The sequence below is a fragment of the Trachypithecus francoisi genome, unplaced genomic scaffold (genome assembly GCF_009764315.1).
Source record: "Trachypithecus francoisi isolate TF-2019V2 unplaced genomic scaffold, Tfra_2.0 Lachesis_group1, whole genome shotgun sequence".
NCBI lineage: Eukaryota > Metazoa > Chordata > Mammalia > Primates > Cercopithecidae > Trachypithecus > Trachypithecus francoisi.
The window spans coordinates 16927791-16946645 of NW_022681454.1; the positions used below are offsets into that span (position 1 = coordinate 16927791).

At 36.5% G+C, this 18855-nt stretch overlaps 1 protein-coding gene across 2 annotated transcripts in view; it reads left to right on the forward strand.

Annotated features, from left to right (window-relative positions):
• The first annotated feature begins 2 nt into the window (after positions 1–2).
• NCAPG (non-SMC condensin I complex subunit G) overlaps positions 3–18855 on the forward strand; it is a 39311-nt gene continuing 20458 nt past the window's right edge. For both annotated transcript variants that reach the window (XM_033213865.1, XM_033213866.1), the window contains exons 1-11: positions 3–371; positions 1407–1610; positions 2095–2323; positions 3992–4137; positions 4409–4493; positions 6409–6601; positions 7081–7230; positions 12105–12245; positions 12775–12898; positions 14120–14209; positions 14528–14707. In XM_033213865.1, the coding sequence (XP_033069756.1) occupies positions 45–371; positions 1407–1610; positions 2095–2323; positions 3992–4137; positions 4409–4493; positions 6409–6601; positions 7081–7230; positions 12105–12245; positions 12775–12898; positions 14120–14209; positions 14528–14707 (1869 nt within the window). In that variant the 5' untranslated portion in view covers positions 3–44. The remainder of the gene's footprint in view (positions 372–1406; positions 1611–2094; positions 2324–3991; positions 4138–4408; positions 4494–6408; positions 6602–7080; positions 7231–12104; positions 12246–12774; positions 12899–14119; positions 14210–14527; positions 14708–18855) is intronic.

An 18855-nucleotide genomic window follows, 5' to 3' on the forward strand; every position in this document is an offset into this window, starting at 1 on the left:
CAAGGTTGAACCTAGACGCATGCGCCCAAAGCGCAGGGTGTGAGATGGGTGGACCCATCGCTTCCCGCTCTCTCCTCCCAGAGCGCTTGCGGCAGTCTCGCGGGATTTTCCCCTCTCGCGGCAATTATTTGAACGTTCGGGCGGTAAAGACTCCCGGGGCTGTCAAAGAAGACTCCGCGGAGAGCTCTGCCTCTGGGTTGGCGGGCTGGCAGGCTGTAGCCCAGCGCGGGCAGGACTCGTCCCAGCAGGGTTCCAGAGCCATGGGAGCGGAAAAGAGGCTGCTGTCGATTAAGGAGGCCTTTCGGCTGGCGCAGCATCCGCACCAGAACCAGGCGAAGCTGGTGGTGGCGCTGAGCCGCACCTACCGCACGGTAAGCGCGCCCGGCCCTGGCCGCCGCTCCTCGCCCGCCCCGGCCCACCCTCCCTCAGGGGCCCTCCGTGGCCCTCGGGCTCGGCGCACCGTGACTCCAGCCTTGTTCACCTTCGCGACTCACTTCATAGGGACCACCTGAGGTTCGGAGAAGTCAGGGATTTACCCGAGGTCGCCTGCGCCCAGGCCAGAAAGACTCCGAAGTCTGGGCGTCGTTCACACGGGCCCCGCCTTGGCTTTTCTGAGCCGACACCCCCAGCCTCTGGGCGGCGTGGACCGTTATTCCTTAGTCTGATTGTGAACGTGGAGAGAAGCATTTACGACCACCGAGGCTATCAGACATCAAATACTGAACCGCAGAGTGGATCCTGAATGCGGGGGTTCAGTGGTCGTTGCCCCTGGGGTCATCGTTCCCCGCCGACCGTCAAATGATTCTACCCTCGTCCCACGGTTACATTCAATCCAATCACCAAATACCAAATTAATCTTTAGGGCCTGGCCATTCTTATTTATGTACATACTATTTGTTTGTTTTGAGTGGAACCTTGAGAAGAATAGAACAATTAATTTGGGGAAGATGAATTATCTTGAGGTCCAAGAAAAATTGTAAGTAAACATCGCAGGGCTTTGAGGATATGAGATAGGATGTGCAAGTTGTCTCATAAAGAAGCTGCTGGTGATAGGAAGACCTGAATATGAGAAATGTAAAAGGCAGTATTGATTTTGGGTTGTTGATGAGGAAGCGTATTTGTAATGTACTGGTACTAAAGGCTTATTGAGAATTCAAAGATATTGAAAAAAACAATCAAAAGAATCTTTTTACTGCCAAAAGTCAAGCTCGTGTACTCCCATGATAGCCTGGAGAGAAATTCATGCAAATTGATTTCCCTTTTGCTGGTTTGGATAATTAAGAGTTTACTAAATAAAGATTTTAATTTGTCTGCATTATTATGGCTAGTGCTTTCAGAAGTCTTAGGGTGATGTTGGGAATAAAGGATTTCGGTGCAGTTTATGAAGGGTTTCTTTTGTCTTTCAGATGGATGATAAAACAGTTTTTCATGAGGAGTTCATTCATTACCTTAAATATGTTATGGTGGTCTATAAACGTGAACCAGCTGTGGAGAGGGTAGTAGAATTTGCAGCAAAGTTTGTTACCTCATTTCACCAATCTGATATGGAAGATGATGAGGAAGAGGAAGATGGTGGCCTTTTAAATTATTTGTTTACTTTTCTCTTAAAGGTACTATGAAAATGATAGCTTTGGGGAGGGATTTTAGAAAATTTTGCCACTTTAAAAGAGTCGTGGGAGTTTGTATGTTTTTGACAATGAAATATCTAGTGATTGAAAAAATCTGAGTCTACCTTTTATGGGAAATATTAGAATTATCATTATGATTAAAAACTGGACTTTAACTCCAACATTAAATTTTTAATGACCTCTTTAAACCAGTTCTCCTATGTTTATTTTAAATGAGTTCTGTATTTTAGAAGCTGCTACACAGAGGACTATGTAACTTAGTAAAGACTTCTTTCAGACTGTTTATTTTGCGGGCTGACTGTATAAAATATGTATTTGCTATACATATGGACCAAGGTAGCATTATAAGTTCTCTTCAGGAAATGAATTGTTGTAACTTCTTGCATTCCGAATATATAGAGTTCAGATAATATTATTTGGGAGTGGTATGTGACTATGAATAAATTTTGATTTGTTTCTGTTTTAGTCTCATGAAGCAAACAGCAATGCAGTGAGATTTAGAGTGTGTCAGATCATAAACAAGCTTTTGGGAAGTATGCCAGAAAATGCTCAGATTGATGATGATGTGTTTGATAAAATTAATAAAGCCATGCTTATTAGATTGAAAGATAAGATTCCAAATGTGAGAATACAGGCAGTTCTGGCGCTTTCACGACTTCAGGATCCCAAGGATGATGAATGCCCAGTGGTTAATGGTGTGTGTAGTTTTCTAAATCTTTTTTCAGATTTGTTGATTTTGTTAAATTCTCAGTATTTGAAAATTTTTATTATGGTCTCTACATATGAAGAGTATTGGTAATTAATATATGATTTAGATAAAAAAAAAAAAAACCTAAGTAGCAACCACTCAGCTTAAAAAAAATAATCAGTACTTGCATCCTATCCCAACTGCATCCCTGTCCCTCAGAAGTAACTATTATCCTCAGTTTTGGGTTAATTAGTTCTCTTGCTTAAATTTAAAAAAAAAAAAATTTACATAATCACATATGTCTATCTTAATGTTTTCCTATCATTTTGTGTAAATCATGCTGTATGTATATATTTAGCAGCCAGTTATATTTCTATATAATACCTGTTACTGTGTTTTGCCCATTTTTTCATTGGGTTTTTAATTTAAAATACTATTTAAAAAAATTCATTTGCGTTCTTTATATATTTTGAAAAGAAATCCTTGGGTTATATGAATTGTAGATCTCTTTCTGCTTTAGGTGGCTCATTGGGGTATCATTGTTTCACTCCCTTTGGGATATCTTTTTTTTTTAACAGAAATTCTTATGTCAAAAATATAAATCTCTACCATTATGATTTGTATTTTTTAAATCTCTTTTTAAAGGAATTTTTCTTACCTCTGGGGTCATAAAGATAGTTGTATTTCATTTTTTCCATATATGCCTAGGTATGTTTTAGGCACTCTTCTGTCCTCTTTGTCCTGTTACCAGTTTTATAATCACTGGTATATTTATCACTATAGTAGTTGGTATTTTTTGGTGTTAAAATATACCCATAATAATATTGTGTAAAACATAGATATTTGATAGTCAACATGTACTTAATAATTGAGTGGGAAAGATGTGAGAAGTACAGATAAATATATTTAAATATAAGAAATGAGTTGTTTCAATGAATAAAACCAAAAAATATTTCCTTTTAGGTCTCATTAAAAAACCAAAATAATGGGCCCTTATAAAGCCATATCAGTTTAAAATAAACTGTCTGCTATATTAAGCTTTCTCTTAAATATTGAGGAGTAGCACAGACATAATCTTTATGATTAATTTACCATGACTTTTGGGGCTATTTGTTTTCACTTTTGGCCTTAGAGCCAGTCCGTTGACTAATTCCCCCTTGTGTTTTTAGAAGGGAAGTTGGTGGCCTGCGCAGCAGTGACTCAGGCCTGTAATCTCAGCACTTTGGCTCCAACCTGGGCAACATAGCGAGAAGGAAGTTGGTGGGAAAAAAACTTAATGTGTAAGGCTAAAAAAAGGACATTATTTCTATTACAAATGGGTTCTCAGGCTGGATAGAAGAGGTGCGGCCTCAAACTCCTGGGCTTAAGTGATCCTTCCACCTCAGCCCCCTAAGTAACTGGAAGCGCCACTACTGTGCCTAGCTAATTTTTTATTTCAAAATTATTTTGTAGAGACAGGGGTCTTGCTATATTGCCCAGGCTGGTCTTGAACTCTTGGCTTCAAGCTCTTCACCTACCTTGGCCTCCCAAAGTGCTGGTTATAGGCATTAGCCATTGTGCCCAGCCTATCTTTATCATATTAAAGGCATTTAAAAATATCAAAATGTGTGTTATTTTGTGACTATAGTTAAATAAATAATTTCTTCAGTACCAAAATGTATTGCTTTATTTTTAGCATATGCTACTTTGATTGAAAATGATTCAAATCCAGAAGTTAGGCGGGCAGTGTTATCATGTATTGCACCATCAGCAAAGACTTTGCCAAAAATTGTAGGGCGCACCAAGGATGTGAAAGAGGCTGTCAGAAAGCTGGCTTATCAGGTAAGTAAGTTCAATGTCTTGTGTTGGCATATTCTTAACGGACAAGAAGCCATTTTCTTAAAGTGCCTTTGAAAAATACTTGGCATGTAATACTTTCTTCAATTGAGGTTTTATGGAGAACACAGGTGATTTAGGTAGAATCTTACTGTATTAAGTGTGTTACCAGGTATTAATTTTGGAGATCCTGGGTAATTTTCTAGGATGGTGATGTTCTTATGAAATCTGTAAATTATGTTGAGGTTAATGACCATCTTTATAAATTATTTTTAAGGTTTTAGCTGAAAAGGTTCATATGAGAGCTATGTCCATTGCTCAGAGAGTAATGCTCCTTCAACAAGGTCTTAATGACCGATCAGGTAAGATAAACAACTTTATATATATAAAACTTTAGTAGATTTTGAGGTTAGACTTAACAAGGTTTAGGAAACAAGTGTCAAATCAGGTCAAGTAAGCCTGCCAGTCCCATGAACCTGGTGAAATTTATCTTGATGTATTATATAGAAAACATAGGGCTAAAGATCTTGATATGTATATATTTTTGAGACGGAGTCTCGCACTATCACTCAGACGAGTGCAGTGGCTCAATCTTGGCTCACTGCAATGTCCGCCTTCTGGTTTCAAGCGATTCTCCTGCCTCAGCCTCCTGAGCAGCTGGGATTACAGGTGCACATCACCATGCCTGGTTAATTTTTATATTTTTGTAGATATGGGATTTCACCATGTTGGCCAGTCTGGTCTTAAACTCCTGACCTCAAGTGATCCACCTGCTTCAGCCTCCCAAACTGTTGGGATTACAGGCGTGAGCCACTGCATCCGGCCAAGATCTTGGTATTTTGAAGGAGCAGAGCTTATTTCTTTCACCCTTTCTGTGTTTTATAGATGGAGAAACAATACTTAAGTCTGTAGAGCTAATTCAAGTCAGAAGTAGGAAAAGATCTGTTTGCCCTCTCTTCCTTTAAAAAAAAAATGCTGTTCCTTATGTATATACCTTGGTATGAATGTGTTCTATGTATCAGAAACAACAATTAGGAATGGTCAGACCAGTATAATTTCTCTTCTTTTTTGTTTCTGTTAGAGTAGCGTTCCCCAACATTTTTGGCACCAAGGATCGATTTCATGGAAGACAGTTTTTCCACAGAGGGCGGACTGGATGGTTTCCAGATGAAACTGTTCTACCTCGAATCATCAGGCATTACTTAGATTCTCATAAGGAACGCGCACCCTGGATACCTCATGTGCGCAGTTTCCTGCACCTAAGAGAATCTAATGCGTCTGCTGATCTGACAGTAGGAAGAGCTCAGGCAGTAATGCTCATTAGACCACGGCTTACCTCCTGCTGTGCGGCCCGGTGCCTAACAGGCCACAGACTGATACTAGTCCATGGCCCAGGGGTTGGGGAGTCTAAGACAATCTGCTTATAGGAATGATATTTTTTGAAATTTTTAACTCCCACGAGAAGACCAAGATGGCTCTATTGTGCTATAGTGAGAAAACTGACTTGAGTTTGAAAACACTGTCAGAGAATTAATTACTAGGATGACCTTAAAAGCTAAGACTAAGGTTCATTCAGTGATGTATGCTTGTATAGTTCACTACTGCAAATAGCAATCGTATAATAGATGAAATCAGATAACAAGTGAGATAATAGCTATTATGACATATATTCTGGGCTAACACCTGAAGCTCATTGAACCCAGGGGAGAAGGAATGTAAAGATATTTGTGTAGGCTGTGGTATTTCGTGCTGAGCCTTTTCCATTTTTATTTGTAAGTTACCATCACAGTGACTTTTGCAGTATCACGGTACTTCTTTTTTTTTTTTCCTTTAATAGCTTAGTTGGCTGGGCGCTGTGGCTCACACTTGTAATCCCAGCACTTTGGGAGGCCAAGGCAAGTGGATCACGAGGTCAAGATATTGAGACCATTCTCGCCAACATGGTGAAACAAAAATTAGCTGGGCATGGTGGCGCATGCCTGTAGTCTCAGCTACTTGGGAGGCTGAGGCAGGAGAATCGCGTGAACCCAGTAGGTGGAGGTTGCAGTGAACCGAGATCGTGCCACTGCACTCCAGCCTGGTGACAGAGCAAGACTCTGTCTCAAAAAAAAAAAAAAAAAAAAATATATATATATATATATATATATGCCTAGTTGTGCCTCTTAACCTCTACTATTTCTATTGTAAATATTGACTTTGTTAATTAAAATAGACAAAATACAAGAGATGGAAGCTAGAGGGAGCCTTTGTTCACCTATGTTTCAAATGACTCAATAGATGCTGTGAAACAAGCTATGCAGAAGCATCTTCTCCAAGGCTGGGTACGGTTCTCTGAAGGAAATATCTTACAGTTGCTTCATCGGTTGGATGTAGAAAATTCTTCTGAAGTGGCAGTCTCTGTTCTCAATGCCTTGTTTTCAATGACTCCTCTCAGTGAACTGGTGGGACTTTGTAAAAACAATGATAGCAGGTACATAAAGGATTCATTCTTTGAAATGTAATACTGATTAACTTATGCAATTAATTTGTTTTTTTCATCCCCATAGCTTAAGATTATATTAATACCTTTAATCTTACCTCTCGTTTTCTTTTAGTCTGATGAATATCTTTTTTCCCTTCCTTTTTCCCATCCTGGTGTAAGAACTCGTTGCTTTATCATAGACTATCTACTTTAGCTAAGGGTTTTCCCCCCTTCAATTTCTTACTTTGATTTTTGAATTAGCCTACCATGAGAAAATCCAGCAACATGCACCCCTAGTATATGTTTGCTTATTTTGTTCTTTTTTGTTCTAAGTTTCTTCATTCCTCTTTGTGTGGATACATTCATGACTAATTAAAAGGATAGTGTAGAAGTTTTAAAGCAAATCTTCTTATTCCCATTTTTGTACTCTTCCATTTTTAATGATAAAAATATCATGCTTTCTCTTACACTCTTTCTTTTAAATGAAGGAAATTGATTCCAGTGGAAACATTAACTCCTGAAATTGCTTTGTATTGGTGTGCTCTTTGTGAATATTTGAAATCAAAAGGAGATGAAGGTGAAGAATTTTTAGAGCAGATTTTGCCAGAGCCTGTAGTATATGCAGACTATTTACTGAGGTAAATTTTTTTTCTTTTAGTTTGGAGAGTGATTGTGTTGCTGCGTGTGTCAACCTCCCAGCTCCCTTCCTCAAAGTCATGCTTGATTGTGAATAGGTTAAAAATCCATTTTTTGTACATGCAGGGATAGTTATATACATTGAGTCTTTTTGAATATCTTGTGCTGGTCTGTATACTGAAAGAGCAAGTCACTATGTTTAGGATCATTTATTCAAAACTGTTAAGATATAAGTATGACCATTTCTGCATAAAGTTGATAATGATGATATATTATTTCTGAAATTGGTTGGCACATTTTCTGTTAAGTGTCAGATAATAAATATCTTAGGGTCCTGTGGGCCATACCGTCTGTCACAGTGACTCAACTCTGCCATGGTATCGTAAAAGCAGCCAAAGACAATGTAAATAACTGTTTTTCAAGAAAACTTTTATTGACTTTTATGGCCACTAAATAGTTGAACTTTAATATTCATGTGTTAGCAAAATAAGAAATTTTAAAAAATGATCAGTTAAAAATTTAAGATATTCTTAGCTTGCAAGCTATATAACAGGTAGTAGGCTGGATTTGATGCACGGACCATCGTTTTCCAATTCACAGCATGGATCTTTGTGGCCAGTTTTATTTATTCAAAACTTACTATCTGGTTTCATGTTTTAAGGTTTTTTCAAAAACAATTTGGATTATCATAATTATACCTGTTAAGAAATTATTTGGATTACTTTATTTCAATTTAAAATTATATAAGAAAAACATGAATGCATTCTTGTCAAAATTCAAATACAGAGGTATATAGAATAAAAACGTGGAATCCCCCTTTTATTTCCTACTTCCTCAATCCCATTGATTAGCAACTAAGTGTAGATTCTAGCAACCCTTAGAATTAGCAATTAAACAATATAGGGTATATATTCAAACCTCTTTCTCTGCATTTATATAACATTTTTTGAATACAAGTTTCTTTAAAAATATAACACTGTATATATACTGTTTTTTTTTAACTGATACCTGAGATCATTATATATTGGTGCATATATAATGTAATAGATGCTGTTACAGTCTTAACAGCATATCATTCCATAGTATGGTGGTAACGTTTAATTTATTCCTCTGTTGATGGACATTTAGGATGTTTCCATTTTTCACTGATAAAAGCAAAAGTATGTTAAACTTCCTTTACATTTTTGGGTACCTTTGGGATTTTTGGGGGTTAATTCCAAGAAATAAGTTGCTATGCCAAAGGATAATATATGTGTATTTTGATAGATATTGGTATGTAGGTTTTTAACTTTATGCTTTTTTTTTTTTTTTTTGAGACAGAGTCTTGCTCTGTCACCAGGTTGTAGTGCAGTGCAGTAGTGCAATCTTGGCTCACTGCATCCTCCACCTCCCGGGTTCAAGCAATTCTCTTGCCTCAGCCTCCTGAGTAGCTGGGACTACAGGCACGTGCCACCATGCCCAGCTAATTTTTGTATTTTTAGTAGAGATAGTGTTTCACCATGTTGGCCAGGATGGTCTCTATCTCTTGAGCTCGTGATCTGCCTACCACGGCCTCCCAAAGTGCTGGGATTACAGGCGTGAGCCGCAGTGCCCAGCCTGATGTATTTTTTTAAAAAAAGTTTCCATATAATATTAATTATGGGCCTGAATTATCTGTATGAAATAATAGTTCTCTGCTTTTGTTTAAAATGATCTCACATAGATGTTAGGCAGCAAAGCTGTGCATGCCTCTAAATTTCCCCTGCAAAAATCCTAAATCTAGGATAAGTATCTCAAATGTGAGCCAATAGGGAAACTATAGCTCAAGCCCATATTAACATCATGAAGAACCTGTGTGACTCTAATGAGCGTTTTAATGTTAATTATTTCAGACTTTGACATTTAATTAGGGAATTCATTATAATGCTGTTTGGGCCATGTTGAAATGTTTCCAAAAGGAATAAGTTTGTGGCAAAGTTTAATAATATGTATTAATATAAAAGAAGTTTATAGGAGGTAGTGAAAATACAAGAAAATATGAGGAAATGTTAAATATTTAAATGGCATAAAGCGGGAGGAGTTTTCCTCAAGGACAGCATCAGAAGGTGACTTGTTAAGAGCTTGTTCCTCCCTTCTGAAAGGTCAGGGATTAACATTTCCTTTATCACTCAGTCTTTGAGTTTTGAAGTAAGGAACTTTAACCTCATTGGCTTATTTTCTTCACCTTTAAAGAGGAAAACTTTCGGCCAGGTGTGGTGGCTCACGCCTGTAATCCCAGCACTTTGGGAGGCCGAGGCAGGCGGATCATGAGGTCAGGAGATTGAGACCATCCTGGCCAACATAGTGAAACCCCGTCTCTACTAAATATACAAAAAAATTAGCTGGGCGTGGTGGCGGGCGCCTGTATTCCCAGCTACTTGGGAGGCTGAGGCAGGAGAATGGCATGAACTTGGAAGGCGGAGCTTGCAGTGAGCTGAGATAGCGCCACTGTACTCCAGTCTGGGCAACAGAGTGAGACTCTGTCTCAAAAAAAAAAAAAAAAAAAAGAGGAAAACTTTCAGAAATTTATTTTAGTGATTGTTGAAAGAATACCTGAAAAATAGAATGACTGTCTTTTTGGAGCAATATGACTAGATGGGATTAATATACTTGAGTACAGAAACAAAATTAAATTGACAAATTGTTTCCTGATAATCTCAGGAATGTAGTTTCAGGCATATTGTATATTTTAGGCAGTAGATTCAATGACTGAGAACTCTGATGTGAAACAATTTTGGTTAACCGAGGTGCTCACTTAAAGAGCAAACAAGGACGTGAGGATTATCAAATTAGAGTAAGTAAAAAGGACAACAATAAAATTTGTTGAAAGCCGTCTTAAGTATAAATTCTTAGACTTTAAAATACTTTCTTGAGTGGTCTCTTCATTATAATAAATATAATAAATATCTTTACAAATGGTTAAGAGAAGATTTCATGGTAACTAAAATTGGTGGGTCAGTTTTAAGTTGTATTTATGCAGTTGAGGATTTTTAATCTATAAATTAAACAACTGTTTGAATTTACTTAAAAAAATACCCTCGGCCAAGATGCTATGCATTTTGCTAAAGCTGGGCTGGAGAAGTGAGGAGAGATCCAAAGATGAGTATAAATGAAGGTTTTCTTTTAGCCTGTCAGAAAAGAGTAACTCTACTGATTGGTTGATTTTGATAGTTATCAGTTGTGTAGTTTTCCTTAGTTTCCTACTAGAACCCAAAGGGTGGCTGATGTCTTGAAAGTCCTAATCTTGTGGCCAGAAATTTATGAGCTTTTATTTACTCTTGGTCATCACCTTGTAATACATGAGAGTATACTCATTCATTATACAATATACCAAAATTTCTGTAACTTGGTTTTTGTTCACTTTTTTTTTTGGAGACGTAGTCTTGCTTTGTTGCCCAGGCTGGAGTGCAGTAGCGTGATCTTGGCTCACTGCAGCCTCTGCCTCCCAGGTTCAAGCAATGCTTCCGCCTCAGCCTCCTGAGTAGCTGGGATTACAGGTGCCCACCACCACATTCGGCTAATTTTTGTATTTTTAGTAGAGATAGGGTTTCACCATGTTGGTTAGGCTCCTTTTGAACTGACGTCAAGTGATCCGCCCGCCTTGGCCTCCCAAAGTGTTGGGATTACAGGTGTGAGCCACTGTGCCTGGCGACGTTTTGTAAATGACATTTTTGATCAGGATTGTTTTTCATGTTACTTCCATCTTAAAGGCACTTCGCTAAGCTTAAACTCTTAGTTCTACTTTTAAGTAGCTTTTTTTATTCCACACAAAAAGCAGAGGCTACTGAATATACAGACCTCTTGGTGAGGATTATAAAGGGATTTAGTTTGGGTGGTGATGTCTGTAGTAAGAATAAAAGGGTGAAATAAAAGGTAGCTGATGGTGGTGGGGTATACAGAGATTAGTAGGGTTCCTAAGAAAGAATAATAAACATTTGTGAAATTGTTTATATTTTTCTGATTTTTTCAAAAAAGTTAATTGTGTTCATGGATTACTTGTGTAATTATTGTTACAATTGTTTAAAATAAAAGAATAATTAGGCATGATGAAGATTAGATCTTTTTTTTTTTGAGATGGTGTCTTGCTCTGTCACCCAGGCTAGAGTGTAGTGGTGTGATCCCGGCTCACTGCAACCTCCGCCTCCTGGGTTCAGGCAATTCTCCTGCCTCAGCCTCCCGAGTAGCTGGGATTATAGGTGCCCACCACCATTCCCAGCTAATTTTTTTTTTTTTTTTTTTTTTGGTAGAGATGGGGTTTCATCATCTTGGCCAGTCTGGTCTCGAACTCTTGACTTTGTGATGCACCTGCCTCGGCCTCCCAAAGTGTTGGGATTACAGATGTGAGCCACTGTGCCTGGCTGAAGATTAGATCTTTATGACTAATTGGATTTTTGGGCAAGGGATTCAGAACTTGATAGATACTTCTTGACTTATAGTGGGGCTACGTCATAAGTCAAATGAGTTTAATTCTCAGATAAACTCATCCTAAAGTTGAAAAATTGTAAGTTGGACCATCTGTAATTGGGGACCATCTATAATTGGGAGAATGCTAGTGACATTGAAATAATTAGTTATCAGTTAGACATAAATATGTACCTTTTGAAAATTTCCCATAGAAAATTTGAGTCACTATTGAAAATACATTTTCCAAATTCTTTTGATTCATCTATAAGTTTGTTTGCAAAAGTTAATGACGGTGGCATAGAATTGAGTTTGTAGACCAAATTACATGGTATAGACATCTATGTATGTAGACTAACATGACCTGAAAATGCCCCTTTTCTGACCTAATGGTGGGAATCAACTCTTGTTTGATGTTTCTTAACAGATTCTACTTTATTAATTCTGCTTGTTTTAGTTATATGCAGAGCATTCCAGTTGTTAATGAAGAACACAGAGGTGATTTTTCCTATATTGGAAATTTGATGACAAAAGAATTCATAGGTCAACAATTGATTCTAATTATTAAATCTTTGGATACCAATGAAGAAGGAGGGAGGTATGTTTAAATGTCAACTCTCATTCTAATTTGCCCTTCTAATTTGTTATATTGAAATATAGTCCTTTTACAATATAACTAAACATATTTTCCCTAGCTCTCTAAAGTGGTATAAAAAGTTTTCTTTTCCCTTTTCCCTTCTATGTATTTCCATATATACACATACATTTATATTTCTAGTTCAATTTTCTCAGAAGAAATCAATGAAACTGCAGTTTTTGGTTAAAAGTTTCTGTTTAGATTTATTAAGGCTAGTAGCATTTTCTAAAAGGTTTAATCATTTCTGGTATTTTGTCATTTTATCCTGTTGATTTATTAAAAATCATAGGGTGTTTTATAAAAAATTTTTGTGTGTGGAATGAGAATATTTGACCTAAAGTCTGTACATACAGAGTTTTGTACCTATTATAGTGATAAACCTAAGTGAAAGAACTGAAACAAATATAATTAAGTCTGCAGAGTAGGTGAATGTTAGAGATAAAACATGTTTCGTCATAATGATATTTAAATTAGTTCTTTTTGACTGCAGAAAAAAACTGCTGGCTGTTTTACAGGAGATTCTTACTTTACCCACAATTCCAGTATCCCTGGTTTCTTGTCTTGTTGAAAGACTACTCCACATCATTATAGATGATAATAAGAGAACACAAATTGTAAGTAATTTTCCTCATTGTTGATAAGGAGGTTTTGGTCAATGACATTGAATACTGTCTTATTTTCTCTTTAGAATGTTTTGTTTTGTCTTTGTTTTGTTTTAGTTTTGTCTCTTTAATGAGTTTTAAAATTTCTTAAAACCAATTATCTATCTCTTACATACACAGAATATTTTAAAAAAACACCTTCTTCCTCTTAGTGTACCTGTTATTGTTCAATCAGTTTGAAATGGAGCAGGTTTGATAGGAAGTTACAAGTGGGGATATGGTTTTGTCCATGAGGCACTGGGTGCTAGTGTTTTTGAGAGCTTACTCAAATTATACATACTTGGGTTTAGAATCTCCTCTGACACTTTCTGGCTTTGTGACTTTGGACAAGTTATTCTGCCTTTTTACTTGTCTGCAAATAAGAATAGCAGTGAAATCTACCTTTCATTGTTCAATGAGGTATTGTTCATAAAGGTATTGTTCTATATTGCTTGATAAATACAGAAATAATTGTTTACTATTATACTGTATCAGTGTTATTTTTTTTCTGGCATAGCCAAAAAAGACGAATCTGTATCATTTATTTCGTAAAAATCATATAATTTCAGTTGCAGGTTAATTCACAGGTCATCTCTTCCATCCTCTCCTTATATATACACCCCTTCTACAACATACTTAGTTGTTATTCGGCATCTGCTTAAATACTTTTATTTGGGAGGCAGCCTTTTCCTGATCAACCAATTCCAGTATACAAGTGGTTCTGAAAGGAAAGTCTTTCCTTATGCTGTTATTGTTTATGCATTGTTTACCCAAAGGAAGAATAAAAGGATATTCCATTTTTCTGTGTTTAAATCCTACAGAGCTGAACAAGAGAAGGGTTGCGGATTTGAGGCAGAGAATTTATTAGTGTTTCATCTTAAGCACCATAATTCATTTTTCTGTTTTTCAAACATTATATGAGGGATAATTTACTTTCAGTGTCTGTGTGCCTATTTACCTTCCATTCAAATACTTTCATTTTGTAGTCAGATGTATTTTTTTTTTCTAAAATTGTCTAGCAAACAGAATATGTTTCTATCTGTATATTTCTATCTACTATTTCTATCTGTATATTTTTGCTCTATTATTCAATATATGGTGGATACTACTTGGAGTTTTGTATAGAATTTTGATACTATTTGCTGATATATCAAACATATATTAAAGCGTGTACTCTGAATCTTAACTTATCAGGTTACAGAAATTATCTCAGAGATTCGGGCGCCCATTGTTACTGTTGGTGTTAATGATGATCCAGCTGATGTGAGAAAGAAAGAACTCAAGGTAAGTCTCTTTTAAAGGAAGTGCTTGAATGTAATGTGGTTGTACAAGTCTATTCTTTCCTCTTGCTGTGCAGTTCTGAAATGTTTCTCACATAGTCAAATTATTGTTTAATTGTTAAACTATAAGAATATTTAAAATGTTACCACATATGTCAGTCTCAGATATGCAGATCTCTGTGTCAGGAAAATTACAAGTTTGCATATGCTTGACTCATTAAATTCTGGGCAGTTGAGATATTAAATAATGTTCCTGAATTGCTACAGATATTCATATTAACAGTTTTTATTCAATGTTGAAACAATTTATATCTTCCCTTAGATGGCTGAAATAAAAGTTAAGCTTATTGAAGCCAAAGAAGCTTTGGAAAATTGCATTACCTTACAGGATTTTAATCGGGCATCAGAATTAAAAGAAGAAATAAAAGCATTAGAAGATGCCAGAATAAACCTTTTGAAAGAAACAGAGCAACTTGAAATTAAAGAAGTCCACATAGAGAAGGTACAGGTAACTTTTTTCATACTAAATCTCAGGTGTTATTAATCATCTCAACTAAATCTTATTTTCTCTAACTTCTATAATTGCCAAAATATATTTAATTTGAGCACTTTATAACAGTGACATGAATTAAAATGAAAAAAGTTTTTCCCTGTTTGTATTTTTGGACTTAGAAAGGCCTTAATTAACTTTAATTATTGTAGGTAGGACTTTATTTGCTTCCTTGTCATGCTAATCTCTAGAATCTGAAGTATTTCTTACCAGGGAAGCTAGCTTTCCAGTGGTTCACATCTGAGTTTTCTGGTTTTTTTTTGTCTTGAATGATTTAAAAAAGGAAAATAGATCCATTTTTCTCTTACTTGTGGAAGATCCATGACCTTTCTTTTTTATTGCTAGCAAAATAATTTCTATGGTAACTGCATTTTTTAAAACTAAATTACTTTTGTGTTTTTAGAAAAAGCTAATAAGCAGCTTTGTTATTTTTGATGAAATACTAAACTTATATGTCTAGTAACATTTATTTATTTTATTTTATTTTTTTCAAAGAATACTTTTTTTATTTGAAAGAAAGTTGATTGTTTGCATACAGCCTCATATGATGCCAAAAACTGCTATGTGAATAGTAGATGCTCAAGAAACACAGGATATTTCACATATAATACTTTATGATTTATGAATTAAAGATTGCTTAAAAATTATGAAGCATGTATTTATGTGTATATTTCACCTTAGTTATTTTATATGTCTTCAACATGCCACTTTCCTTTCAAAAATTCTGATAATTTAGAAAATTTTATGTGATGAAATTTCTGCTTCTTTACAATTAAGGAAGAAATTAATTCCAAATAAATTTAAATTATAGTATTTCTAACCAGACTTAGGTTTTGTTTCAGTATTCAGCCTGAATAAATTATTTACTCATTAATTTTCATATGCCTCTCTCTGCCATTTTCCAATATCCAACCCACTTCTCATGTAGAGTTCTAAAAATATAACCTCTCCCCAAGCCTGTCTTACTTCTCTTCTGACTTTCAGTGTGTTGAGGTTAGATAATTTTTTTTTTTTTTTTTTAAGCTTTGAATGATCTTTTATTTTTTTTTTTATTTTTATTTTTAATTATACTTTAAGTTCTAGGGTACATGTGCATGACGTTTATATCATGTATAACTCCCCAATGCAATCCCTCCCTCCTCCCCCCTCCCCATGATAGGCCCCAGTGTGTGATGTTCCCCTTCCCGAGTCCAAGTGATCTCATTGTTCAGTTCCCACCTATGAGTGAGAACATGCGGTGTTTGGTTTCTCTTCTTGTGATAGTTTGCTAAGAATGATGGTTTCCAGCTGCATCCATGTCCCTACAAAGGATGCAAACTCATCCTTTTTTATGGCTGCATAGTATTCCATGGTGTATATGTGCCACATTTTCTTAATCCAGTCTGTCACAGATGGACATTTGGGTTGATTCCAAGTCTTTGCTATTGTGAATAGTGCCGCAATAAACATACGTGTGCATGTGTCTTTGTAGTAGAGTAATTTATAATCCTTTGGGTATATACCCAGTAGTGGGATGGCTGGGTCATATGGTACATCTAGTTCTAGATCCTTGAGGAATCGCCATACTGTTTTCCATAATGGTTGAACTAGTTTACAATCCCACCAACAGTGTAAAAGTGTTCCTATTTCTCCACATCCTCTCCAACACCTGTTGTTTCCTGACTTCTTAATGATTGCCATTCTAACTGGTGTGAGATGGTATCTCATTGTAGTTTTGATTTGCATTTCTCTGATGGCGAGTGATGATGAGCATTTTTTCATGTGTCTGTTGGCTGTATGGATGTCTTCTTTTGAGAAATGTCTGTTCATATCCTTTCCCCACTTTTTGATGGGGTTGTTTGTTTTTTTCTTGTATATTTGTTTGAGTTCTTTGTAGATTCTGGATATTAGCCCTTTGTCAGATGAGTAGGTTGCAAAAATTTTTTCCCATTCTGTAGGTTGCCTGTTCACTCTGATGGTAGTTTCTTTTGCTGTGCAAAAGCTCTTTAGTTTAATTAGATCCCATGTGTCAATTTTGGCTTTTGCTGCCGTTGCTTTTGGTGTTTTAGACATGAAGTCCTTGCCCATGCCTATGTCCTGAATGGTACTACCTAGATTTTCTTCTAGGGTTTTTATGGTATTAGGTCTAACATTTAAGTCTCTAATCCATCTTGAATTAATTTTCGTATAAGGGGTAAGGAAAGGATCCAGTTTCAGCTTTCTACTTATGGCTAGCCAATTTTCCCAGCACCATTTATTAAATAGGGAATCCTTTCCCCATTTCTTGTTTCTCTCAGGTTTGTCAAAGATCAGATGGCTGTAGATGTGTGGTATTATTTCTGAGGACTCTGTTCTGTTCCATTGGTCTATATCTCTGTTGTGGTACCAGTACCATGCTGTTTTGGTTACTGTAGCCTTGTAGTATAGTTTGAAGTCAGGTAACGTGACGCCTCCAGCTTTGTCCTTTTGACTTAGGATTGTCTTGGCAATGCGGGCTCTTTTTTGGTTCCATATGAACTTTAAAGCAGTTTTTTCCAATTCTGTGAAGAAAGTCATTGGTAGCTTGATGGGGATGGCATTGAATCTGTAAATCACCTTGGGCAGTATGGCCATTTTCACGATATTGATTCTTCCTATCCATGAGCATGGTATGTTCTTCCATTTGTTTGTGTCCTCTTTGATTTCACTGAGCAGTGGTTTGTAGTTCTCCTTGAAGAGGTCCTTTACATCCCTTGTAAGCTGGATTCCTAGGTATTTTATTCTCTTTGAAGCAACTGTGAATGGAAGTTCATTCCTGATTTGGCTCTCTGCTTGTCTGTTACTGGTGTATAAGAATGCTTGTGATTTTTGCACATTAATTTTGTATCCTGAGACTTTGCTGAAGTTGCTTATCAGCTTAAGGAGATTTTGGGCTGAGACGATGGGGTTTTCTAAATATACAATCATGTCATCTGCAAACAGGGACAATTTGACTTCTTCTTTTCCTAACTGGATACCCTTGATTTCTTTCTCTTGCCTGATTGCCCTAGCCAGAACTTCCAACACTATGTTGAATAGGAGTGGTGAGAGAGGGCATCCCTGTCTTGTGCCAGTTTTCAAAGGGAATTTTTCCAGTTTTTGCCCATTCAGTATGATATTAGCTGTGGGTTTGTCATAAATAGCTCTTATTATTTTGAGGTACGTTCCATCAATACCAAATTTATTGAGCGTTTTTAGCATAAAGGGCTGTTGAATTTTGTCAAAAGCCTTTTCTGCATCTATTGAGATAATTATGTGGTTCTTGTCTTTGGTTCTGTTTATATGCTGGATTACGTTTATTGATTTGCGAATGTTGAACCAGCCTTGCATCCCAGGGATGAAGCCCACTTGATCATGGTGGATAAGCTTTTTGATGTGCTGCTGAATCCGGTTTGCCAGTATTTTATTGAGGATTTTTGCATCGATGTTCATCAGGGATATTGGTCTAAAATTCTCTTTTTTTGTTGTGTCTCTGCCAGGCTTTGGTATCAGGATGATGTTGGCCTCATAAAAAGAGTTAGGGAGGATTCCCTCTTTTTCTATTGATTGAAATAGTTTCAGAAGGAATGGTACCAGCTCCTCCTTGTACCTCTGGTAGAATTCAGCTGTGAATCCATCTGGTCCTGGACTTTTTTTGGTGGGTAGGCTATTAATTGTTGCCTCAATTTCAGAGCCTGCTATTGGTCTATTCAGGGATTCAACTTCTTCCTGGTTTAGTCTTGGGAGAGTGTAAGTGTCCAGGAAATTATCCATTTCTTCTAGATTTTCTAGTTGATTTGCGTAGAGGCATTTATAGTATTCTCTGATGGTTGTTTGTATTTCTGTGGGGTCAGTGGTGATATCCCCTTTATCATTTTTTATTGCGTCTATTTGATTCTTCTCTCTTTTCTTCTTTATTAGTCTAGCTAGCGGTCTGTCAATTTTGTTGATCTTTTCAAAAAACCAACTCCTGGATTCATTGATTTTTTGGAGGGTTTTTTGTGTCTCTATCTCCTTCAGTTCTGCTCTGATCTTAGTTATTTCTTGCCTTCTGCTAGCTTTTGAATGTGTTTGCTCTTGCCTCTCTAGTTCTTTTAATTGTGATGTTAGAGTGTCAATTTTAG